The sequence below is a fragment of the Xenopus laevis genome, chromosome 6L (assembly GCF_017654675.1).
Source record: "Xenopus laevis strain J_2021 chromosome 6L, Xenopus_laevis_v10.1, whole genome shotgun sequence".
NCBI lineage: Eukaryota > Metazoa > Chordata > Amphibia > Anura > Pipidae > Xenopus > Xenopus laevis.
The window spans coordinates 121,731,660-121,758,546 of record NC_054381.1 but is presented as its reverse complement, the minus strand read 5'-3'; the positions used below and the strand labels follow the sequence as shown (position 1 = coordinate 121,758,546).

Here is a 26,887-nt window from a genome sequence, read left to right as displayed (position 1 = left end):
TTACTTTTGTAATGATAATTGACACTTCCCTTAAACAATTCTAGATAAGGAAACAGCTACTTGTTTCAGGTCTTATCAGGAGACAGAAATAGACACTTTGAATTGTAAGTTTCATAAAATACAGAGCGATGCCATACAAGCTATATGCGAGAGTGTGACAAACATTGTATGTGACAATTATCACTTAAACTAATGTTGGAGTCCAAGTTTTATATTGCTTTTTAAATTGTTTTCTAAATTGTTTTTAAAATTTTTTTTAATAATAATGAATTCTAATACTGTAGAAATGTTAAATACATATGTTTAATTGTCTTATATGTATAAATGGGTACACAAAACTCTTTGTGGGTGTAGAAATAATAGGACAAGATTTTTTAAAGTTATGATACGCACTAGCTGCATAAAGAACAGTGCCTAAATGCACTGGAACACTTGTAAATAAAGTTGTTGGAAGTTTGGTTGAGAGCGCACAGAGAATAAAGGGGCAAGAAAGTATGTGGACGTCATCGCTCAGGAAGAAGCCAGCCAGGCGAAACGCGTAAGCGAAAAAGACCACGCTAACCTTTTGCAGGAGTACCCGACCCAGAGAGACGTCTGTACCTTCCGAGGGACGCCAAGGAAACACAGCGACTTTCGCGGGACTTTTACCAATCCTTTTTGCAGTTTTACCGATCGTGTTTGTGAGTGTATTTTTTATTCTATTAAACTGTTTTAAAGTGATCCCTGCACATGCCCCTCTCCATTTTTATCCCTCTTACAAAAACCTGGATAGCAGAAAAAGAGTGGAAACAGCGCGAATAGGACCTATCAGACGCTCTCCCTTAACTCACATTTGGTGAGTGAGCTGCAAAACCGGTTGTACCGGAATTGTGGCAAAGTATTTTACGTTACCTTTCCTCTAATCCATAGAGTGTGGATCTCAAACGAGAAAAATCTAAGGGGAAGTTTAACCCACACTAAATATTCACTAATCAGATTAATATTCACCTACTGCACTGAATGTGTTTTAAGTAATGAATAACACTGCATTTATTATCACTTGGAAAGAAATCGTTGGTATTTATTAATTCACTGAACAAATTCACTTTTCACTCTTTTCTATTTTCTATTTTTTATTTTCTATTTTTTATTTTTTATTTTTTATTTTTATTTATATTTTATTTTTTATTTTTCATTTTTTATTTTTTATATATATTTTTTCACTTGTTATTTCACAACCATCACAGTTTGGGCTCTCTTTTTTTCTAAGCCAAATAAAAGAACACTATTATCACTGTCAATAATCACGGTGGGTGTTTAAGAAATTCTTTAAAAAAAACAAATAACAAAAAAAAAAAAAAAAAAAAAAAAATTTTTTTGAAAAAATACTACACTATATTTTATCCTTTCTGTTTAATCCCCCTCCTCAATGAATTTTTGAGGATTCTAGCACTTTATTTTCTGTACTTGGAGATCGTCTCAAACAGGTGGAGGAGGACCTGCAAGTGCTGAACTGTGGGGAAACCAAAGTTTGTCCTTGGATACAACCTGATATATTTGGATTATTAATTTTGTCATAACAGGATTTGTATATGGATAAGTCATCTTTTAAACACACCTTATATATGTATTTATTATTTAGGTGCCCAACACCTGGATGTGATGGTTCTGGTCATGTGACAGGAAACTATGCTTCTCACAGAAGGTAATGTGGCCTGTGTCTTTAATAAACATATTTCTATTTTTGTACATAAAATATTCATACTGTTGCTATATATTCTTGCATGAGAATTAATGTCAAATTAATCATAATGCACCCAGTACATGAAAGCAAGACCTAAATAGTGCAGTCAACTGTTTGCTAAATATGTCTTATTTCTGCAATCTGCACAGCACCCGACAGAAGTATTTGTTATTTTACAGTTTATCAGACTGTCCACATGCAAGGAAAAATGGTGTTAAATTATTTGCTAATCAGACTAGAAGTCAGCACCTTCACCAAATCTCTTTTATGCTGGGTGCACGCCCCACTGTCTTCACTTGCACAGGTCACAAAAGAGGTTAAAGTGCCTTTATTTATCAAATTGGCACAGACCAACACTGCAAAGTTTCAGTTCTACAGAGACCCTTTGTTAAGCTGACCACACGTTGCACATTTTTATTGTGCGTTATAGCCTGTAACATGCCACCCTCTTGTGGCCAATCATAGACTAGAGATAAATGCAAAGTTACAATTAGTTACAAAAGATAAAAAATATACAAATTGGACACAGTAACAACTTATTTCTATTATATGAGCATCCACTTGTAACAACAGATCCTCACTACTGCATCCGTCACCTAAAAACTTTCACTAAATAGCAATAAAACCAATTTATATCAAAATGGGAGCTAAATTCTACTACTTCTTCATCCTGTGGGGGACCATAGTTTCTAGTCTCTTTATCCACATCTCCTCCCGGCAAAGGAGCTCTTTGAATCTATCTATCTATCTATCTATCTATCTATCTATCTATCTATCTATCTATCTATCTATCTATCTATCTATCTATCTATCTATCTCTCTATCTTTACACTTTGTTTCTGCAATCTGCACAGCAATCAACAGAAGTATTTGTTATTTTACAGTTTATCAGGCTGCCCACGTGCAAGGAAAAATGGTGTCAAATTATTTTCTAGCAAGGAAGATAAAGAAGACCAGGAACTTAAGTAAGTGCTCTCACGGTGAATCTGATTATTAGTGTTTATTATTACAGAATACCAAATTTATAGAATTTTTATTTTTCAGCGATTTTTCAGCAATAAATGCAAACAATGCAAGTCAATTAGACATGTTGGAGTGCTCCAATTCTAATAAGATACATTTATCTTTTCCATTGTAATGGACATACCCTGGAATTCTATTATCCAGAAACTACTAGCAGCTAGGTTGGGCTGGAATACAATAAGCCACCCTAATATCAATTTATTTTCAACAACATATTGCCTTAAGGTCGGTGTCCTGAGTAATCAGCCACAAAATGAACACCTACCTCAATACTGGAGGTGGGGTTTTATACAGTACCACTAACTATTATGTCACCCAGCACTAGGAAGGAGTACATATTAAGGTCCTTCTCCGACATGTTTATAACCTTTTATTAAAGTTTTCCATAACAAAAGGCATCTACCTCCTGAACCCAGATATTTATATATTGTTATCTGGCACAATAGAGGGTTCTAGAGATTTGTTTCCTCTAGTTATTAGGTAGGCATACTAGGTTTGTACTACTGCATTTCTAGCAGTGGGAATCCTGTTGTAAATGCTATAATTTGTTTTTAAGCCTCAATAAAGCTTCTCTGTTAAATTCTTGGATTTACTTGATGAGACTATCCTTTTCCTAGTTACCCAATCATTTTCTAAAATGTATATATTAACCTCACTGTAACCATAGCTAATTGTGGAAGACCCATCAGCAAGTCCTACCAAACATATTCTACTAACAATTCCTCAAGACATTGAGACCTTTTTTTCTCTAACATACTATGCTAATTCAAGGCCAGAACCTGTGGGATTGCCCTTTGCATTCTATGTACTTTGTATCTCTCATGTCAATGTTTCCTTTAATTAAGTGCCTGCAATACAATTTTTAGGTGCCCTGTTGTAGGCTGTGATGGTCAAGGCCATATATCTGGTAAATATACCTCTCATCGAAGTGCTTCTGGATGCCCTTTGGCTGCCAAGAGACAGAAAGAAAGTGTCCTGAATGGATCTTCATTGCCCTGGAAACAACATAAGCAAGAGCTGCCACACTGTCCACTACCGGGCTGCAATGGATTGGGTCATGTTAATAATGTCTTTGTCACCCATAGAAGGTATCTTCATCTTTTAAAATTCTTAGTATAGAGTATATGACTAAGGCCTCTATCATGAATGTAATATGCAGCCATTTCCAAACACATTTTAGTTAAAATACACCCAACAGTATTTAATTAGATTAAAATTAGGAGCTATCGGTAATTCACTGGTTTGTGCAATTTGCCATAATAAAAATGTGCTTGTTAGGATTATTGCAAATTCAGATATTGCCGTCTAGCAGTCCTTTGCAAAGCTGAAATGAAACAGAACATAAAACAGTATCAGTAATAGAACACGGATTATCCATATGACCATTTTTCATGTAATAGCTAAATTATAGCATGTGTCAGAGCACAGTGCGTAAAAAGGAATTATTGTAACACTGCATTTACTGTATATTAAGCTGCATGTGAGTTTTGAAAGTACAGGATTTTTAAATACCAGGTATCCATATTTCAACCTGACATTATAAGATGTAACCATAATACTCTGAATAAAGTAGTATTATAAATCTGTTTAGTTATATCCACTCTATCAAAAATGATTTTCAGGTAATAGAATTAATATTTTATGCCCTTAGTTTTAGCTACTTCAAGCTAATGCATAATTTTTGCTAGATTTTTTTCAGACAAGATACATAAATAGAATCTCTAGCATAGATAGGGATGAGCGACATCATTTGCCTCATTTCGCTGAGAAAAAAACGCCCATAGACTTTAATGGATAGTAGAAAAAAATGTCACAAGATTTAAAATACGCTGGGGGCTTTGAAAAACTGTTGCACGAAAAAACACCCATTTATTTCCATTTTTTGGCAACTTTTTTGCCATTTCAAATTTTTGGTGAAGCGAAACAGGTCAGATTCGCTCATGAGGTGCGATGTCACTTTTGTAATGTCATTTTCTTTATTAATTTAAGTTGTGTATTACACACTTTTAAGGCGTGTTTGGTAGTGGTGTAATCTTTTGGAGCAAACATAACTTTTTCAGTAAGAAATTTTATCACATACTAAATTTGCAAACATTCTGTCAGAAAGGGCTGTTAAACAGTTTCTGAGTTTGCAAAGGCTATATTAAATTTGTGAACAAATGCATACATTTTGGCATTGTGAATAATTTTATTACATTCTCCATTAGTGTTTTCTCGAGATTTTGCCTAAATTATAATTTCTTGTGTAAGGAAAAGAATGGAGAGCAGGGATATTGTATTGTGAATTGAGTGCACACCTATACTATATACAATTGCAGTAGTAACTCAATATTACACACTGCTATCTGGGTCTGTTGCATCTCTGTATTTTGGTCTAGCCATAAAAGGATCGATATTTATCAAAATTCTAATTCTGTCAAACTCAAATGAGCATTTACTTATTAAATTCCTCGAAAACTTTGTGAGAAAATGCAAAACAAAAATCATATTCTACTCATAATTTTCAACGAAAAATAGCTTGAATTTTGCTTACAACTCCCATTGACTTCTACTTGATATGCCAGGTTTTCGATGACAATTTTTAAAAAAGGTTTTTGTCTGGAACATTCAAGTTTTGGAAACTCAAATTTTGCTTTTCTCAAAAAAAAAAAACCTCTGAATTTCATATAGTATACATAACATGCTTTGAAATATTCTTAAAACTGGTCCTATTTTACAGTTTGTCTGGATGCCCCTTGAATGCACAGGCTATAAAAAAAGGCAAACCCTCAGAAGAGCTTATACCCAAGATAAAGCCAAGCAATGGTAAGTAACTCTGCACTGTGCAACCAAAATAGCAGCAAGGGTGGCAAGGTTCTGTCAGTGTATCTGTATTCCAATTCCAACGAAATAATTTATTAACTAAATAATTGTATTATTTTTGTGTTTAACAAATTGACACATATAATAATGTTGTACTAATGACATACAGTATATATATATATATATATATCTATATATATATATATATATATATATATATATAGATATAGATATATATATATAGATATATATAGATATAGATATAGATATATATATATATATATATATATATATATCTATATATATATATATATATATATATATATATACTGAAATGAAGTCCGCACACTCATGTCTTAAGGAGCAAAAAAACATGTATTTAAATTTATTACTGCCAGCAATCTAGCTAATTTCAAAGAGGCCAAAACGTTAGTCTCCTAGTAATAAGTTTAAAAATGCCAGGATCCTATGTTCCAGATATATATATATGTTGTAATAACAACAGAGATTGTTGAACTTTGGCGCCACCTTCTGAAAACTTCTATGCACTCGTTTTCGCAAATGATTTTAAGTTTAATACATTTTATTTAATCGCCACTTACAATTATAAAATCATCAACCATGACTGGAATAGTATTACAATTTCATGTGTAATATTTTTTACTATTTCAATGTGATATATGCTAAAATATTGACTAAACCCATTCAACCTTTTTTTTTTATTAAAATAGCAGGTAAATTAATATGGTTATAGAAAATGTTGGCTAAAAAACAAAACAAAAGTTGAATAAAGCATTGAACATTGAATAAAGAAGTTCTTCAAAATATATATGAAAGGGACATGTGTTGTAATAAATCCAGGTTTCCAAAAAACAGGGTTGGACCATTTAAAACAAACACTGTCACCCCCACTCTTATTAGGTTATTATTGTACCTTACAGGCACAGAAAATGAAGAGGACATAAGAAATCTGGATGAAGAGATCAAAGAACTGAATGAATCAAATCTAAAGATAGAGGCTGACATGATGAAGCTTCAGACCCAGGTAAATGTAATATGCAATATCTGAAAGCAGTTTAGTAGTGGTGTTAATAAATATGCTACAGGGGAGAATATGTCACTATTATGTCACATGCTGGAGAATGAAAAAAAAACTCAGCAGCCTTTATTTGTTGAGTTGTTCATGCAAATTTTGTCTTTTTTTGCATAAGTAAATCATGACTATTGGAGCTTTTAAGAAATATTTTTCAGTATATTAAAAAAAACGCAGTTCAGTACTAATTGGAGATTATAAGGGTAGGTCTACACAGACGTTTTCGGCACGATCCGATGCGCTGCGACAAAACACATGCGATTTGTCGCATGAGTTTTGTCGTGGCACGTCGGATCGTGCCGAAACCGTCTGTGTAGTCCTACCCTAATATAACAATAGCCCTTGATATTATGCCTGTACAAGAAATCATCCAACCCCCTCTTAAAGTCATTAAAGGGGACCTGTCACCCAAAAAAAATATTCAAAATCCTATTTTATCACATTAGTCAAGCAAAACAAACTTTAATTACACTATATCAATTATTTTAATCTTGTTTCCTTCAGTCTGGGAATTCAAAATGATAGCAAGCAGGCAGCAGCCATTTTGGGGACACTGTTATTGAGACAAGCCTTGTATCATCTCAGAATCTTGTTTGTGCACCAGAATGGGGGACCCGATGTCCATTCCCATGCACTGGCTACACAATGAAATGGTAGGGGGGAGAGAGGGGGAATGTGGGGAGAGCACTGACATCTAGGAAGTGCTGAATGGAAAATGAAAGTAATTGTCTTCCCCTGCCCATGAGATACGTTTCTATGAATTGAATTGTATCTTGTAATAAACCTTTTTCTCGCTATATTAAATCTGGCAGTATCAACAATCGGAGCCATCAGGACAGAGAAAAGAAAAGGACACTGATTTCAATAGCAATGTACAAATAACTTAAAACCCATAGAACATTTAATAAATGTATACTGCAAATTTGCTTAGAATTATATTATCTTTTACCAGGCAAAAAAATTTTTTTGAGTTGACACTTAGGGGCAAATTTACTTAACCCTCAATATTCGACTGTCGAAGTTAAATCCTTCGACTTCGAATATCGAAGTCAAATGATTTACCGCAATTCGTTCGATCGAACGAAAAATCGTTCGATCGAATGATTAAATCCTTCAAAACGTTCGATTCGAAGGATTTTAATCCATCGATCGAACAATTTTTCTTCGGCCCAAAAAAGATAGCAAAGCCTTTGGGGACCTTCCCCATAGGCTAACATTGACTTCGGTAGGTTTTAGGTGGCGAACTAGGGGGTCGAATTTTTTTTTAAAGAGACAGTACTTTGACTATCGAATGGTCAAATGGTCGAATAGTCGAGCGATTTTTAGTTCGAAACGTTCGATTCAAAGTCGTAGTCGAAGTAGCCCATTCGATGGTCGAAGTAGCCAAAAAAACATTCGAAATTCGAAGTTTTTTTATTGTATTCCTTCACTCGAGCTAAGTAAATGGGCCCCTTAAGGATTGGGGCCAAAGCTGTATGACATACTCAAGGTGAGGCTTTACCAGGGACCTATATATAGGCAAAGTTTTGAAAGATCAGATCTTTTCCATAAGAGGATTTAATTTTTTTTTCTGTATGGGTATCATGTGTAAGTAAGTAATATACAAATCCTCTAGGTTATCAATGCAATACTGTAATTTTAGATTTCATCTATGGAAACAAATCTGAAAACCATAGAGGAGGAGAACAAGCTCATAGAACAGAATAATGAAAGCCTTTTAAAAGAGTTGGCTGGTCTAAGCCAAGCTCTTATCTCAAGTCTTGCCGATATTCAGCTTCCACAAATGGTAAGTTTTATGAGCAAATTCAGTCTCTTTTTCCATTGTGTCATATGTTTTATACACACAGCTGGTACTTTTCTATTTGATGCCACTAGTACAATTGAGAAAAATGAATTTGTGTGCATGTGAAAGGGGTTGTTGACCTTCCAAACACTTCAAGTGCTTTCCATCTTTTATTTTTTTTATTTCTAGTAAAATTGAAGCTTAACATTTAATGTTCCTGTCTCTGGTGTTTCAGTCTGGGAACTCAGTCATTCAGGTGCAGATGCTGATCTATTACAATTTGCTACATTAGTTGATACATTTCTTAGCAGCATCTGTGGAGCATTAGCAACTATTTTATCAAGTCTAACAGCTGCCTTTAATGAAATTCAGGGATTCTGCACAGCAGGGACAAAGATAAAAAAAAATAGTATCAACTAAATGTCTCAGTTTACAGTTTACAGTTGGTGCCCCCCCTCCCAGAGCTGCTTAGAAAGACATAAGGCAGTGCAATTTTAAACTTTACACTTCAATAGTACAAAAACTTTCACAAATAGAAAATAATTGAAACAAGTCTTTATTTCTGGTGAACTATCTGAAAACAACTGAACTGAAAAAAGTGTTGGCAGGTGAACAACCCCTTTGACAAATATTTATATAACATGCATGCAATTTACAAGTACATACTGTATAATCTTTCATTTATTTTCTTTAGATGTAACATATACTATACAAATTCTTCTAACCAAAACCATTATTTTTCTAAACGGTATATTGCAAATTTTACTTAGACAGTGAATGGTAATAAAGTAAAAATATATACTGTATTCTACTCTGACTGCTATTAGAACATTAAATTCAAACTCTGTGCATAAAATACAAAATCTACCCAGAAAACAATAATTTTGAAATTCAAAATGAAACTGTGTTGCAAATACTGTAAAACACTGTAAGAAACTGTGGCAAGTGTAATTCTGTGCTCATCAATGTTCCTTCTAATGTGTGCGTTTGTGCTCGCGCACAGATTTTTAAGCCAGTGCACACAACATATTGTGGTGCGCATCAACAATTTTATGTGAAAACACAAAATTCTGTATTAATTCTGACATGAGCACACAATTTTTAAAAACTGCACACAAAAGTTTAAAATGTGCGCACAAAAGAATTACAGGGACTTTAGGGATAATGCAAACAATAATACCCTCCTCATTAAAAGAAAAGTGATTGGTCCACAATGGGGAAATATCTTTCCAATTAATTTACCAATGCAATATTGGTGCCCTGTGAGACACTCAGTCCATACTGACTGAACATCCTATCATTTGGTTTACCAGATATTGGGCCAGATTCAGTTCAAAATGTTAAAATGTTATCTTGTTGTTTATCTACAAAAGTAGTCTAAAGTACAGTAGTTACTTGAAAAGTAGCGAACTGACTGATTAACGGCTCATTAACATTACAAGTGCCATGATCAAAGTGCTATTTCAAGTGCACTCACCCTGTTTTCTTCCCACAATGCATCAGTTTTGCCAAGAATTCCAACATCACTGCAGATGCAAAGGGTCGTTGAATCTGATGCAATTTAAAGTGTGTCTGATTTCACTTCCGGTATTGAGCATAAAGTGACATGAGTTCTATCCTTTTGGCTCTACTTTGCTGTAGCGGTTGACACAGGGCACTTTGGGAACCCTGGAGCTAATGGCATTTCCTGACCCTGCAGTTACCGCATTGTTTAGATGGTGGCAGTAGCTCCAGGGTTCCACTGCATCAATAGGTAAAGTAGCACATGAATCAGAACTGAAGGCAGTAAGGACTGAGCAGCACGAAGAGCAACAATACAGAAGTGTAAGGAGCACATTTTGACACTAGTACCTTGAATGTGATTTCATGAGCAACTGACTGCGGGGAAAAGCACAAGTTGTCCACTGTACTTGTGGCTTTCAATGAGCCCTTATGTTATTATGTATGTTTTTCTCATCAAACAGAACCAAGTTTATTAAATTTGCTGCTTTTCCATTAACAACTGTACATCAGACTCTGCCTACCGTGTTTTCGTTACATTTAGTCCACATTAACTAATTCACATGTTCTATGAATTTTCTTTATATAGGAACCCATTAGTGAACATAATTTTGAAGCGTATGTAAATACTCTCACTGAGATGTACAGCACAATGGAGCATGATTATCCCCCCGAATGCAAAGCTCTTTTGGAAAATATCAAACAGGCTGTCAAGGGTATCCATGTATAATCTGCTACAAACTGCCGGGCAACACAAACTGTCTGAAGATGAAACACCAGTGTACTTGGATATAGTAATGGGGATGTCAGTTGGTGTGCTGCATTAAAAACAATAACATTGCACTATTTACTTTCCCAGCTGTCATAAAATATACTAAAAAAAAAACAACAGAAGACTGTTTGAACTAACAGCAATGCACTTGAGGGGTGTATTTCGAATATGTATTTCAGCTCATTTTTTTCTCTATTGCACTCTTTCTTTTGTAAAGTGAATGTAAAAAAAGGTGTTTGCAACTATTTTTTATATATTGTATTTATTTCAGATGGAAGGATGTTTTTGTTCATTACTTATAACAATTTTTGTTAGGCTCACCATATTTTTACAAATATCTTTTTATAAGTTATTTTCTGAGTGGAAATTAAATAGATTTAATGAAAGTGAATTCTGTAAAATAAAACGTAATAAGTTCGGGGGGGACGGAAAAGAAATGTTAATGGTACAAATGGCAGTTGGTTATATTTTTGGTATCAATGTAGATTTCCCTGTTGTAGGGTTGCAAGCACACACGCTTCAACATGAGATGGGGGAAGAATATTATATAGAAGCCCAGAGAGATTTTTTTTATGCTTGAGATATATTTTATGTTTTAGAATGATGCTAGCAATAACAATTAGTTACATTTCCACTCATTTAATTTTAGAATTGCAGTAATGTATTCAGAGACTACAAAATATTGTCATAAGCACTGGATTTCTTGCTAGCACTTGAATAATACATATCACTGATACCTCAAGGGCTTCAGCACACAGAAAATGAAACACAAAAAAAAGCTGAAAAGTTTGCAAAAAAAAATGATTTTTTTTTTTTTTAAAGCAAACATGAGTTTTTACATAGGTTTTAGGAATCTTCTTCCACTGAGGATGATGCTCCATCATCCAGCAAACAGTAGTCAAGAAAACTGTAGTTGGTTACCGAGATTGTTTTTTATATTTCTCAGTGTCGTTTTTGTGTTTATAGGTGGGCATTACACTTCCTAGAATGTAAAATCACAAATGTCTAGTGGACACAAAATAATCATATTGGTACTAGAAGAGACAATGACCAATAATTTTCCTTAACTGGCTTTTGATGGACTAGGGTCCCTAACATTTAAAAATAAGGCAATTTTTTTTGTCTCATTTTTTTTTCTTTTTGTAAACTGTATATTTTTGCAACAGATGATGTAAAACACCAGCTTAACTGCCTTGAATATGCACTCAGTTATTGTGCATATGTGCCTAAGTGTCAATTATTTCTTTATCTCTGTCCTTTAAGTTTTTATTGTCTTCTGTAAAAATAACGTGCTTTACTCAGCATTCAACTGTTTATCAGCCTGGACTAATACAAATACCTGTGTAAACAAATAAGTAAGTGCTACAGTATAATGCTCACTGTTATCTCTATTCCCTTAAAGGGAGCTTCAGGCACATGTACTTGTAGAAAAGCAAGGTGCTGTGTATATTTGGTAGATGTGGATTATAATGTCAATGTATTTATTGACTGAAATAACAAGTAAACCACACCTACTGCCAGGGCCGTACCCATTTGTAACACTGATGCCCTTAATCCTATCGAAATCCCAGACACTGTACCTGCATAAATAACTGCTTTCAACATTTTTTCCATTGTTTCCTTGGAAGAATGTGCAAGAAAAACCAATAGAATGCTCTATTTAATATCTTAAAACAGAAAATCTTTTGGATTCATCATGTTAGTATTATATCTTAAGTCAGGCACCATAAACAGTGCTAAGGTCCCAGTCTGGTTCATACTTATTTATTGTTTTTAATAATATACAAACATATATACTATTTATATAGTATTTTTTTCTTTAAATAATAAACTGTACATTTTAGTTATTTTAAGAATAAATACAGTTACATTCCATTAATGTGAATTCCAACCCAAAACTGTTAATTGGGTCAGACACCTGCCTCGATCCCCTCATTCATTTCAGCATTTTTTGGACTTGGGTGCTATGTTTTTCTTTTATTGAGTCCATTCAAAACATAATGGGACAGATTAGCAAAATGTTAGATTCGATTTTAATAAATAGAAACTCACCCACGTTCTATTCATTCCTATAGGCTTTTTGGAAGCCCCTTTATGTAATTAAAGACATGTAAATTAGGGACAAGGTGATAGGGGATGTTTCGGGCTGAAAAAACATCAGTAGTTGCCGTAATTTTTAGGAATGAAGAAAAACTTTGGCACCTAAAGCTTCCAAAGTTTTTCTTTGTCCCAAAAGCCTGGTAAGGTAAAATGATGGAAATTGCTGAGGTTTTTTGGGGTTTCCTAGAAAAATATTAACTAGCCCCTAAGTGTGACGCAACGTGCACCTGATTCCTCAATACTAGTGCAAACTTGCACCTGTTTGATAAATCAGGCACAAGATGCAGTGGCATAAATGTGTGCATTCCAGGGATAGCGACGCTATTACCCATTTCTGCATGATTAAATTGTTACAAGTAGTAGAGCCTACAGATGCAAAAAGAAGAGGACTCTAGATTTACTGCCTTATGAAGAAGCTGTAAACTACAGAGCTCCCTTTTGTAAGGAGCAGCTTCGCTATGCACTGTAATCTGCAAAGCAGGCACAATTGAAATTGGTAGAAATACAGTGGAGTGCAAGTAGGTGCAAGCACTTTAATGATTTGTGCAATTTTGCACCCATTTCAGTGCCTAGCTCTGTACCTTATGATGGCTAATGAGCCCACTAAAGGAGCTGATTTAGCAAAATTGTAGTCCAGCTTCTTACTACCACAAAAAAACTGCATAATAACCAGAAGCTTATAGTATACAGCATCATAAGGGCAGATTTATTAAGGTTCAAATTGTAAATTTGAATTTTCAAATTGGATTTTTGTTCATAACTCACAAATTTGAGTTGGGAATCATCCAACCTCGAATTAGAGATTTATCATACCTTGACCCTGTCTGTTGGGAACAACTCAAATTCGATAGTACACCACCTTAAACCTGCCGAGTTCATGTAGAGGTCAATGGCAGGTCCAGTGACCCATTTGAAGATGTTAATAGCCTTCCTGACAATCGAGTTTTTCTCAGAGAAAAAAATCTATTCGACTTTAGTTTAATTTGATACAAATTCGGTTCGAGTTTTCAAGTCGATAACATTAGTTTGAGTTTTAGACATTCGGGTTTTTCTTAAATGATACTATTTGAGTTTTGAGGTCATTCGAGGTCATTCAAGTTCATTTTAGGTAAAAAAAAACTCTATAACTTGACCTCTGATAAATCTGCCCCTTAATTTCAGTGGGCAGAAGCAGCATGGGAGTAGGATTAACATCTGTAAAACCACAAACTATTAAACTCTTACGATCAAGGTGGATATATTCAGGGATGAAGCACTTCAATAATCATTTCAATTACTGCAGATGTTAATATTTAATTTACTACATGTTAATAATGTGTTCTATATTTAAGTTGTGAAATCACACATATCAACCTATTTATTGCTAAAACTTTTGGATTAATTTATCTATCCGTCTGATGGTAAGGATGTTTGGTGATGTATGTCTGTATTTATTTGCTTCCGTTGTAATTGATGTGATTTGTAATGTGCACTGATTAATTTGTGTTAAACTGCATCAATAAACTGCACTGTAAATTAGGCCTTTTGTAAGGAGCACTATATGCATTTTTATTTGGAGTAGTTTGTATATTGTGTCTTCATAAATTAATATTTCTTACATTCAGAGCAACAGATTGTGTTTTGTGCTGCATATTTGGTGTATGTTAGGAAATAAAGTTGATTATAAAACCCTAGAAATGCTTTCATTCACTATGCATCAGCAAAATGCACACTGTAACTTTATGGTTTATTGAGATTAAACAAACGATTGAACATTTTCTGAAACACTGGCAACATTGTACATTGAGGAGCCCATTTATTTTTCTGCTCGAGGTTTTTAAGGGGAAAACTTGAATTTTCATGGTAAAAAACAAAATCTCATATTTTTAGAGATTTGTCATACCCCAAAGCTGCTAAAAATCCGAAAATATGCCATCTTAAACCTGTCAAGGTCATGTAGAAGTCAATGGCAGATGTCCCTGAAGTTGTTTCTTGACAGTGATCTGCGCTGGATAAAATTTGAGGGTTTTGATCATCCAAAAAAGTCCTCAGGTGCACTTGAGGAAGGAGGCACAACCTGAAAGCTTATGCTGTTTTTGCTGCAATAAATGGATTAAAAAGCAACTGCTGGTGAATAGGTGTGCTTCTTCCATACATAGTCACTGGATAGGATTTGGCTTGGGAGCAGCCCAGGAAGTGAATGCACCCTAGTGAATCAAGTAAGTGGTATGCAGAAGAGATTTTGCATTTGCCAGCACCTAATTCCATTCCATCCACTTGTCAGACCGCACACAGAAAGATTTTGGCCAGAAAATGCACCCATTTTCTGTTTTTAGGCCAACATCTGTACAAAACCAATCACAATTGTGGAGAAAAGCATTAGACTACCTAGCTTTTCCATTTCCCTGCTGCAAGAGAGGAGGTAATAAACCAACACAAATAAGTGCTTTATAATACACAAGAGCCATGAATATCCTGTAAATTATATAGTGGATAATGTACCCCCTACTGTAATTTATAAAGATATTATGTTAACGAGGAGTTATGTGACCATATAAAAGCACGAGGCCGCAGGCCGAGTGCTTTTATACAGGTCACATAACTCCGAGGTGACCATTAATATCTTTATAAATTTTCAGTGGGGGTACATTATTCATTATAATCTACAATTTCTGGGTTCAGTTTGTACTTTCTGACGAGTTCTTTGCTTTTTAAATTATGCCATACTTTAGTATATTTAGCTGGGTACCTTTATTTCTTCTTGCTATGGTCATGTCACATGTGTGTTGCAGCTGGGATGTAGTTCTTTCCATTTTTCTTCACAGGATTCCTCTCTATTTTTGAGCCCCCCCCCTGCATTACCAAAGTCTCCTCCCCTTCGTATACACTACCTGGAGTCTCTCTCACCCTCCCTTACATTATCTAAGTCTCGCTCCGCCTCCCATCCACTCTGAAGGCTAGCTCCCCCACTGTGTGACATTTTTTTCACTGCATCACAGACGGGTGAAGGCAAGGGAAGGAGGGGGAGCGAGTCTTCAGAGAGTGGACGGGAGGTGGAGCGAGACTTTGGAAGGGTAAGGGAGGGGGAGTGAGACTTCAGATAGTTGATGCGAGGGGGAGCGAAAATGGAGAAGAGAAACGCTAGTGAGGCAGCTGCAGATAATGTTTTACTGGAGTGAGATCTGCTATGAAGGAAAGAGAAGCCGAAGGGAGGGGGTGGAGCGCGTTGTGGGAGGTAAGCAAATGCAGAGCCGAAAGCTATAGTGGTGGGAAGGTCGGGTAGAGGCGATGGCAGCAGCTGCGAGTGCTGTCCCTTTAAGTTTATAAACGGCGCTTTCTGGCGTCAGAACGCGCCGTTTATAAGGGTATAATTTACAGTCTGGTCCCATTGGGAAATGACCAGACTGTAGATTATATCCTTATAATACACAAAAGCCATTAATATCTTTTAAATTACATCTTTTAAATTATATCCTTAGAAATGGCTCTTAGTGATTATAATATACTTATATTTTACTTTATTCACTATATAATTAAAATGATTTGAAATTATAATTAAAAGTATTTTAAATTAAAAGATGTACTAACGGTCGCTGGCGTAATTACGCTAGCGAAGGAGATAGACTCTGGCGCAACTCTAACGCCAGGCGAATTTTCACTCTGGTGAAAGAGCATTACTACGCAAATTCCATAAGTGATAACCTCTATCGCCAAACTTGCCTTCGCCACCTCAGACCAGGCAAAGTGTAATGGAGTAGATAGGAATTACTTGAAATTTTGTAGACAAAAAACGTTGGAGTCTTTTCCTTTTTACAGGGTTATAGGCTGAAAAAGATCGAAACAATGTTTTGGGGTACCCTCCTTCCCCCCTACATTTGATAACATACGGCACATAAACTATACTGTGGGCACATGTGTAGGGCAATATAACAACTCTTTAGAATTTTATTAAGGTTCCCTGGCTTTGTGTAGTGTAATGTATTTGCTGCAGCATATACGGCCATTGTACTTTAACTGCACACCGTATGCAAATTAGCCAACGCTAGCGTAACTTCAAACTGCTGATTGTATTTTCGGTAGCGCAACTTGGCAAGCGTTCGGTACCCCTTGCGCAACTTTGGATTTTCGTGAATTAGCGTTGTCCAGGCGAATTTACGCCTGGCAAACTGTTGTGATGTGCGTAAAGCCAGCGCTGGCGAATTTTCGCAGGTAAGTAAATTTGCCCCTGTGAATGTTATTATTTGTGAAATAAAGAGGTCTAACATACTAACCAGATGTATATTTTGCCATGGGTCTGCCTGTAAATGGTCAATTCCAATTTGGCTGACCCTTATACATTCCTGCACCAATCACTTATTGCTTTAGGTTGTGTATGTGACGGACATAGAAGCCTTGCACATGCCCCCATAGTGTAACATTAACACTGCAATGCTTAATACATGTTATTAACACAGTAAATATTGTATCTCAAAGTAAAACAGACTCCTGTACTTGAAGAAAAAGTTACTTTAAAACATTTCCCTAATTTTATATTTTCCCGGATTTTACATAATTTTTTCCTGGTCCCCTGAAAAACGTAAAATGGGGGTTCTACTGTACTATTTACTCATTTATCTGTAAGGAAAAGGTTAGATAACTGAACATCTGTGTACTTTCTCAGGACTTCTGCTCAGGCAGCTGCAAAGACAGAGGAATTAAACAGCACTTTCCCCAGTGATAATTATAGTGTTACAAAGACATGCAGTCACCAAAGCATGCAATTAGCATATGTTTTGGATCTGTTCTTCCGTGAGAAAAAAAAGTCCTTTATTCATATTCAGAGCTTTAATACTGAATTTGCCCAATACATTTGATGCTTGTTTTGTAGGAACAAGCCTTTATTTTCATATATCAGCATTCGAAACAAAACACTACATTAGTTTGGTTAAAGATGTTTTTACTGCTAACACCATTCAGATTCCTCATAGTAATTTAGCTAACAATGACACACTGATTTATTGATGCACTTAAAATGCAGCTATATAATTTGGAATGCATATTAGATCTCAAGTCCTAAAAACCACAGGTCATGGTATACAGCCTAGAGGCTGCTCACTGTCATCCCAGGTTCAAGGACACTGGTCAATACTATCTAGGAACTGTCTTTGCAAAATGCAGATTGATTGCTCAAGAATTCTTTAAGCATGACCTATAGACCTATGCTTAATATCAGTAAGGTCCGGGCACTGGTAAACAACAGATGTAGATAGCAATGCTTACTAGGGCAAGATGTATACCTCTCTTTAGAAAGAGGCATGCCGGTATTTATTTTCTAATTAATATAATCACAAAGTGTGCCTTTACTTTGCAGACTGTAAATGCTGAAAGCTTCTACTATTCACAAACATATTATTTCACCAAATGCACTTGACATAACAATGATAATGTTTTATTATCCCACAGTACTTGGGTGAATATTATTATTATTCATTATATAAATAGCACTGACATAATGTGCAGCAATTTATAAACACTATAAATCATTATTACCTGTCTCTGACCCAATTAAAGTTTACAATCTAAGGTCCCTATTGCATTCAAACACACAATTAACCTGCCTGTATGTTTTGCAGTGTGTGAGGAAACTGGTACCCGAAAGGTACCAACACAAGTACAGGGAGAACATACAAAGCCCTGGAGATAGTGCTGTTGCTGGAACTGGACCTTGGATTTAGTTACATAGTTACATAGTTAAATTGTGTTGAAAAAAGACAAAGTCCATCAAGTTCAACACCTCCAAATGAAAACCCAGCCTCCATACACACACCCCTCCCTACTTTTAATTAAAGTCTATATACCCATACCTATACTAACTATAGAGCTTAGTATCACAATACTCTCTGTCATCGCTGTATAGCGCTGTTCAAAGCATTATCGGAGTCTGGCTTGTTAGTATCAAATAAATGGCTTTATTGAGCGCTTTAACATAGCTGAGGAGGGGGATTCAGATGTGAATCCCCCTCCTCAGCTATGTTAAAGCGCTCAATAAAGCCATTTATTTGATACTAACAAGCCAGACTCCGATAATGCTTTGAACAGCGCTATACAGCGATGACAGAGAGTGTGTGAGTAGAAGCCGGCTGGAAGGAGCCGATTCATCGCGAGAGCAGCAGTTCAGCAGGAGCTGGCGTGCAAGGGCAGAGCTCCGCCATTAATCACATCGTATTTCTTCGTTAGTATCACAATAGCCTTTGATATTATGTCTGTCCAAAAAATCATCCAAGCCATTCTTAAAGGCATTAACTGAATCAGCCATCACAACATCACCCGGTAGTGCATTCCACAACCTCAGTGTCCTGACTGTGAAGAACCCTCTACGTTGCTTCAAATGAGAGTTCTTTTCTTCTAGTCTAAAGGGGTGGCCTCTGGTACGGTGATCCATTTTATGGGTAAAAAGGTCCCCTGCTATTTGTCTATAATGTCCTCTAATGTACTTGTAAAGTGTAATCATGTCCCCTCGCAAGAGCCTTTTTTCCAGAGAAAACAACCCCAACCTTGACAGTCTACCCTCATAATTTAAGTCTTCCATCCCTCTAACCAATTTAGTTGCACGTCTCTGCACTCTCTCCAGCTCATTTATATCCCTCTTAAGGACTTGAGTCCAAAACTGCACTGCATACTCCAGATGAGGCCTTACCAGGGACATATAAAGAGGCATAATTATGTTTTCATCCCTTGAGTTAATGCCCTTTTTTATGCAAGACAGAACTTTATTTGCTTTAGTAGCCACAGAATGACACTGCCCAGAACTAGACAACTTGTTATCTACACAAACCCCTAGATCCTTCTCATTTAAGGAAACTCCCAACACACTGCCCTTTAGTGTATAACTTGCATTTATATTATTTTTGCCAAAGTGCATAACCTTGCATTTATCAACATTGAATCTCATTTTCCAGTTGGCTGCCCAGTTTTCCAACTTAAACAAATTACTCTGCAAAGTGGCAGCATCCTGCATGGAACCTATAGTTCTGCACAATTTAGTATCATCTGCAAAAATAGAAACAGTACTTTCTATGCCCACCTCCAGGTCATTAAAGGAATAGTTCAGTGTGAAAATAAAAACTGGGTAAATAGATAGGCTGGGCAAAATAAAAAATGTTTCTAATATAGTTAGTTAGCCAAAAATGTAATGTATAAAGGCTGGAGTGGACAGATGTCTAATAAAACAGCCAGAATCCAACTTCCTGCTTTTCAGCTCTATAACTCTGAGTTAGTCAGCGACTTGAAGGGGGGCCACATGGTACATTTCTGTTCAGTGAGTTTGCAATTGTTTCTCAGCATTCAGCTCAGATTCAAAAGTAACAGATATGACCCATGTGGCCCGCCTCAAGTCTCTAATTGGTTGCTGCCTGGTAACCAGGGTAACCAGTCAGTGTAAATCAAGAGAGCTGAAAAGCAGGAAGTAGTGTTATGACTGACAAGTTATACATCAAATCACTCCAGCCTTTATACATTACATTTTTGCCTAACTAACTATATTAAAATTTTTTATTTTGCACAGCCTATCTATTTACCCAGTTTTTATTTTTACACTGAACAATTCCTTTAATAAACAAGTTGAAAAGCAAAGGACCTAATACAGCGCCCTGCGGTACTCCACGAACAACACTGGTCCAATTAGAAAATGTTCCATTTACCACCATTCTTTGTAGTCTATCTTTTAGCCAGTTCTCTATCCAGGTACAAATACTATGTTCCAGGCCAACATTCCTTAATTTAACCAGTAACCTTTTGTGTGGCACTGTATCAAATGCTTTAAATCAGTAAATCACATCCACTGCCATCATAGAATCAAAGTCTCTACTTACCTTCTCATAAAAAAAAATTAAGTTAGTCTGGCAAGATCTATTACGCATAAAACCATGCTGGCACATATCTTATCCTTTATTAACCCTTTCGAAAAGCTTTTCTACCACTGGCATCAGACTAACTGGCCTATAGTTTTGAGGCTGAGAACGGGATCCTTTTTTGAATAGAGGCACCACATTAGAAATTCGCCAGTCTCTCGGCACTATGCCAGATCTCAATGAATCCTGAAAAATTAAGTAAAGAGGTTTGGCAATCACAGAGCTAAGCTCACTAAGTACCCTGGGATGAATACCATCTGGCCCGGACCTTTATTATGTGTGAACCATGCATCATTAGTTGTATTACTAGAATTGGGACTATTAAGAAGGAAACCTTCACTTACTGGTTCCTCATTTGTGTAGACAGATGAAAAATATGAGTTCAGAATCTGCGCTTTTATTTTGTTTTCATCAACCAGCTGACCCCCCCCCCCTCTGATAGTAAGGGTCCCACCCCTTCCTGCTTCATTTTTTTACTATTAACATATTTAAAAAATAATTTTGGATTTTTTTTACTGCTTGCTGCAATATCCTTTTCTATATCAATTTTAGCTTGCCTTATAGCTTCTTTGCATGATTTATTGGCCTCCTTGTACCTTATAAATGTTTCGGCTGTACCAGCTAACTTGAAAGCCTTAAAAGCACGTCCTTTCTTACCCACCTCAACACCAACGCTTCTATTGAAATAAAAAGGTTTTGCTTTGCAATGACGTTCCTTGCTTACAAGTGGAATATACTGACAAGTATATTTATTAAGCAGCATTTTAAAGACTTCCCATTTTTGATCTGTGTTTAACCCTGTGAAAAGCATTTCCCACTTAATTTGTTGCAGAGATGCCCTTATACTGTCAAAGTTTGCACGTCTGAAATTTAGTGTTTTAGTTACTGCCTTATAGAATTGCTTCTGCAACAGAATCTCAAAGGAGACCATGTTAAGATCACTATTCCCTAAATGCTCACCCACACAAATGTTAGAGATGAGTTCAGTATTATTAGTTATTACAAGGTCCAAACGAGAGTTATTCCTAGTAGGTTCTTGAACGAGCTGGAATAAAAAGTTGTCATTTAGCATATTTACAAACCTACTAGCTTTTTCTGTCTTAGCAAACCCATTACCCCAGTCAATGTCTGGATAATTGAAGTCACCCATAGCAACAACTTGACCCAGCTGTGAAGCCGCTTGTATCTGAAAGAAAAGCTGGGCTTCATACTCGACACTTATACGAGGTGGTTTATAGCATACAACAATGTCAAAAACCCAGTCAAAATCTCTACTCAGAGGGATTCTACACCCTCACCAGTGCCAGCTATGGTTATTTCTTTAGCGCATGGCTATACATACAAACTTTACATACAAACATACAAACACACTCCTCCACCCTTTTTAATCACTCTGTCCCTCCTAAAAAGGGTATAACCATTTAAATTCACAATCCAGTCACATGTTTCATCCCACCAGGTCTCAGTGATACCAATTATATCATAATTTTTAGAGCATGCAATTAATTCTAGGTCTCCCATTTTACCTGACAAACTCAGTGCATTTGCCAGTATACAGTGTAGGTTACTACTTTTACTTTTGAAATTTGCATTACTTAGTGGAGAATTATATGTTAAGTTAGTATTATTCTGTTTTCCTTGTAACAGAGGGACCTCCTTAGCTGGTAAACTGTATGCCCCCCTCACTCCTCCCCCATGACCCCTTACTAATCCCACTGCCCCATCTACCCTAGCTTCCCTATAATTCTTTATCTCACCCACCCCCCTTGCCTAGTTCAAACTCTCCACAAACCTCTTAGTCATTCTTTCCCCTAGCACTGTGGACCCCCTTCCATTGAGGTGCAAACCGTCACGACTGTATAGGTTGTACCCCAAGGAAAAATCAGCCCAGTGCTCTAGGAATCCAAAACCTTCCTTCCTACACCAAGATTTGAGCCATGCATTTAGCTCCCTAAACTCCCGCTGTTTTCCTAAACTTGCACTTGGCACGGGCAAAATTTCAGAAAAGATGACATTGGAAGACCTTTCCTTGAACTTAGAGCCTAGATCCCTGAAATCACTCTTTAAGGTCTTCCATCTACCATTTATTTTGTCATTAGTACCGATATGCACTAAGACAGCTGGGTCATGCCCAGCCCCACCCAATAATTTATCTATACAATCAACCACATGCCGAACCCTGGCACCAGGTAGACAACAAACTGTTCGGTTGTAGCGATCCAGACGACAAATTACCCTATCCAATTTCCTAATAATTGAGTACCCTTCAACCACAATCTGCTTAGGCCTGACTCTACTCTCCTCCCCACCACTACTAGAGAAACTGGTCTCCCGGCTATTAGAGAGATCAGCCCCATCTAGAATTGCCAATCCAGAGCTCATACTCCCATCATCTTCACACAATCTGGCAAAGTTGTTGTGATGTATAAGCTCTGGATCAGCCTCCATTTTCCTTTTGCCCACCTTAGACCCAGCTAGCTGCCTCAACATCCTGCTGCTGTTCTGTTCCCCCCAAACTATCTGACCCCGCTAGGTCCTGCTCAGTGAGCAAAAGACTCCTTTCAAGATTGTCAATCGACCGCAGTGTTGCAATTTGTAGTAGTGCTGTGGCTGGAACTGGGCCTTGGTTTCTATTCATAATGTATTTACAAACCATTCAAATACAAGCTAGTGTTTTTTAATGGTTTGTAACCTCAAAATAACTACATTGTATAAAAATGAATGAAGTCTTGTCCATCAGCCCCACTGTAACCTTGACTGGATTATGTCTTGGCCTTGGCACTGAGTACACCATGCATGGCTGTTAGGTCAAGATGGCTTGTCTCTTTTTTGGGGGGCGGATGGTTGGGTTGATTTACACTCCATCTTATATAAGGAAAAAGGCTGACCTGGCAGAGAACCTACAAGAATTTGAAAAGTGAAATTACTTTTTTTGTGGTAGACCTCAGTTGTTACAAAAGTGGATTGCAGACAATACAAGGAAGGCATATGAAATCCGTGTCCAGTCAGTTAATCTTTAAGTGTGGAAAGATTTTTTACAAAGAGAATGTTATGTGATGGAATTCTTTCCCAGCAGCAGCTTAATTTGCAGAAACAATAGGCCTTTTCAAGCATGAGTTGGATGAATTTTTAGCAAATGAGGAAAAAGTACTGATTACTGAGAATCTGTAATCCACTGTGCATTTTTATAACAGGTGCAAAGATACAGACACATGTGCCAGTAACAGTCGTGCAGATGAGAGGGGCTGGGGTTTGGGGGAGGGGTGTATTTTTCTTTAAAGAGATAATATCATGGGAAAACATATATTTTTCAAAATGCATAAATTATAGTGTTGCTCCAGCAGACTTCTGAACTGAAATCCGTCTTACAAAAGAGCAAACAGTTTTTCTTATATTTAATTTTGAAATCTGACACAAGGCTAGACATATTCTCAGTTTCCCAGGTGCCCCCAGTCATGTGACTTGTGCTCTGATAAACTTCAGTCACTACTGCTGCACTGCAAATTGCAGTGATATCATCCCCTCCCCACCCCAGCAGCCCATCAGCAGAACAATGGGAAGGTAGCCAGATAACAGCTCCCTGCTAGATATAAGAACAGCACTTAAAGAAAACTATACCCCCCCCAAAAATGTAGGTCTGTATATAAAGATATTGCATAAATCAGCTCATATGTAAAACCCCGCTTCATGTAAATAAACCATTTTCATAATAATATACTTTTCTAGTAGTATATGCAATTGGGTAATCATAAATAGAAAATTGCCATTTTTTAAAAATAAAGGCCATCCCCGGGGATCGTATGATTCACTGTGCACACAAACACTACAAACTAACCATACTTGTTAGGTCACATTAACAGACAGAGTTCTGTCTTTTGCTCCCACACTTCTTCCTGTTACAGTTAGTTCAGTTTGTTTCAGATAGGTCATCAGAAATAAAGACTTTTTTCAATTACTTAAATTACAGTTACTCTAAATTTCTCACCTTCTTTTGTCTTTCTGAAGCAGCTCTGGGGGGTCACCTACTCTGGAAACTCCAGCTCCCACAGACTTGTATAGGACCTTGACAGCTTTTACTTGATGAATTTTTGTACTAGAGGATTTTGTGGTTTTTACACTCAATAAATCTCACATTTTTAGGGGATTATTTATCAAAGGTTGAATATTAGTAGTACAGGTATGGGACCTGTTATGCAGAATGCTCAGGGCCTGGGGTTTTCCGGATAATGGATCTTTCCGTAATTTGGATCTTCATGCCTTAAGTCTACTAGAAATTCATGTAATAATAAACCCAATAGGCTGGTTTTGCTTCCAATAAGGATTAATTAAATCTTAGTTGGGATCAAGTACAAGCTACTGTTTTATTATTACAGAGCAAAAAGGAAATCATTTTAAAAAATCTGGATTATTTGGATAAAAAGGAGTCTATGTTGATTTTATGTGTGTGATGGCTCATCCTTGTGCGAAATTTAGGTTCAGGTTTCATGTCACACTATATGACCTGACTGAATCCAGACTCCTGGACTATTTACAACCCACCCTAATTCAATGTATCATTTATCTCTACAATTGATCTCTATCTATCTGTAACATCCTAATTTATTGCCCATGAATACCTTTCCATACCTCCCAACTGTCCCTTTTTCGGAGGGACAGTCCCTCTTTTGACAGCTCAACCTGCAGTCCCTTATTTGTACTGGAAAGTCCCTATTTTCTCTGCACTGAACAGCCAGAAAAAGAAACAAAGTTAACAGGTGCAAATAAAATACTTTGTAACAATTTTGAGATACAAAAAAACAGTTTAGATAAGGAGAAATATTTTCAAACTTTCATAACCTGCCAAATTTTGTAAAATGAACATGGTAATTAGGGGGTGTGGCCACAGAAAGGGGTGTGGTCAATAAATATTTTTGTCCCTCTTTTTACTTCCAAAATGTTGGGAGGTATGCTTTCACTGATCTAACAGAATATATATGCTGTGCCTTTCTAGCTTTCATTTGTATTTTGCCTGACGATTGTTAGCCAATATCGTTTTTTTATGTTATTTTAACCACCTATTGTTTTGTTTGTTCCAAAACGTTCTAGGGAGCAGATTAAACAGATAATTGCTGGGTTTTTATTACATATTGGTAGTGGGGGCTTTTGCCTTCCTTTATTTGTTCACACAAAAAAGTACATAAACTGGTCATTTATGACAACAAAACAACCCCTCCGTCCTCTGTACTCTTCTATCCGCACTACCTTTATATACGCTGTGTTCCGTTATGCTGTTGTTTGCCTACCCGTCCCACTGGGCAAATACCCCTAACTTGCCCCTACTTACCCTTCTGCGCAGGTCCAGTCCAGGGAGTTCACAGACGACATCTTCTTCCACGCGTTCTTCTTCCTGCTTTGAACGGTGTTTTGGCGCATGCGCAGTAGGAGCATTTCGCCGGTACAATCTACTGCGCATGCGCCAAAAGTACTTCGTGACTTTTGGCGCATGCTCAGTAGATCGTACCGGCGAAATGCTCCTACTGCGCATGCGCCGTTCAAAGCAGGAAGAAGATTGCGTGGAAGAAGATGTTGTCTGTGAACTCCCTGGACTGGACCTGCGCAGAAGGGTAAGTAACAAGTTAGGGGCATTTGCCCAGCGGGACGGGTAGGCCAGGGGGGAGGAGGGAGGATGGGCAACACACGGGAGGGGGGGAGGGTTTTTGTGCCGACTAGGTTTCCTTCCCCTTTAAGCTGGCCATAGATGCAAAGATCCGATCGTACAAATACGATTTTCAGACCGTGTGTGGAGAGTCCCGGCATTTTTCGTCCAGCGGAGATCGGTCGATCGGACAGGTTAAAAGATTTCTGTCGGCTGCCGATAATATCTCTGCATGTATTGCCGATTGTACGATTTTCAGTGGGAGACTGTCACTAGCTTTGGTCAGACATAACTTTCATACAATTGCTGTCAGGGGCAGAACATCGGCTGATCTGTTCTTTTCTACTTTATTTGATCTGAATGGTTAGTGGCAGGTCGGGAGATGGGGAAGTCTGATCGTTCGAGGATTTGAACGATTGTATCTTTGCACCTATGGCCAGCTTTGTCCTTTATTGTGACATTCCAGAAAGACACAAAGTTTACATCATGTCACCCATTGTCAGGTGAGGTGTAAAACCCCCCTCTCCCCGAAATGTGTCGTCTTTCTGGAATGTCACAATAAAGCATAATAACATCTTTACATTGATG

The 26,887-nt window shown here is 36.9% G+C and overlaps 1 protein-coding gene and 1 pseudogene across 1 annotated transcript in view; both read left to right on the top strand.

The window, feature by feature from the left end:
- st18.L (ST18 C2H2C-type zinc finger transcription factor L homeolog) overlaps nt 1–13,564 on the top strand; it is a 122,314-nt gene extending 108,750 nt beyond the window's left edge. The window contains exons 16-22 of the mRNA XM_041566422.1: nt 1,622–1,684; nt 2,608–2,688; nt 3,613–3,834; nt 5,466–5,551; nt 6,490–6,593; nt 8,284–8,427; nt 10,514–13,564. Of these exons, the coding sequence (XP_041422356.1) occupies nt 1,622–1,684; nt 2,608–2,688; nt 3,613–3,834; nt 5,466–5,551; nt 6,490–6,593; nt 8,284–8,427; nt 10,514–10,654 (841 nt within the window). The 3' untranslated portion in view covers nt 10,655–13,564. The remainder of the gene's footprint in view (nt 1–1,621; nt 1,685–2,607; nt 2,689–3,612; nt 3,835–5,465; nt 5,552–6,489; nt 6,594–8,283; nt 8,428–10,513) is intronic.
- A 2,311-nt stretch (nt 13,565–15,875) lies between these two features.
- LOC108719247 overlaps nt 15,876–26,887 on the top strand; it is a 33,307-nt pseudogene continuing 22,295 nt past the window's right edge.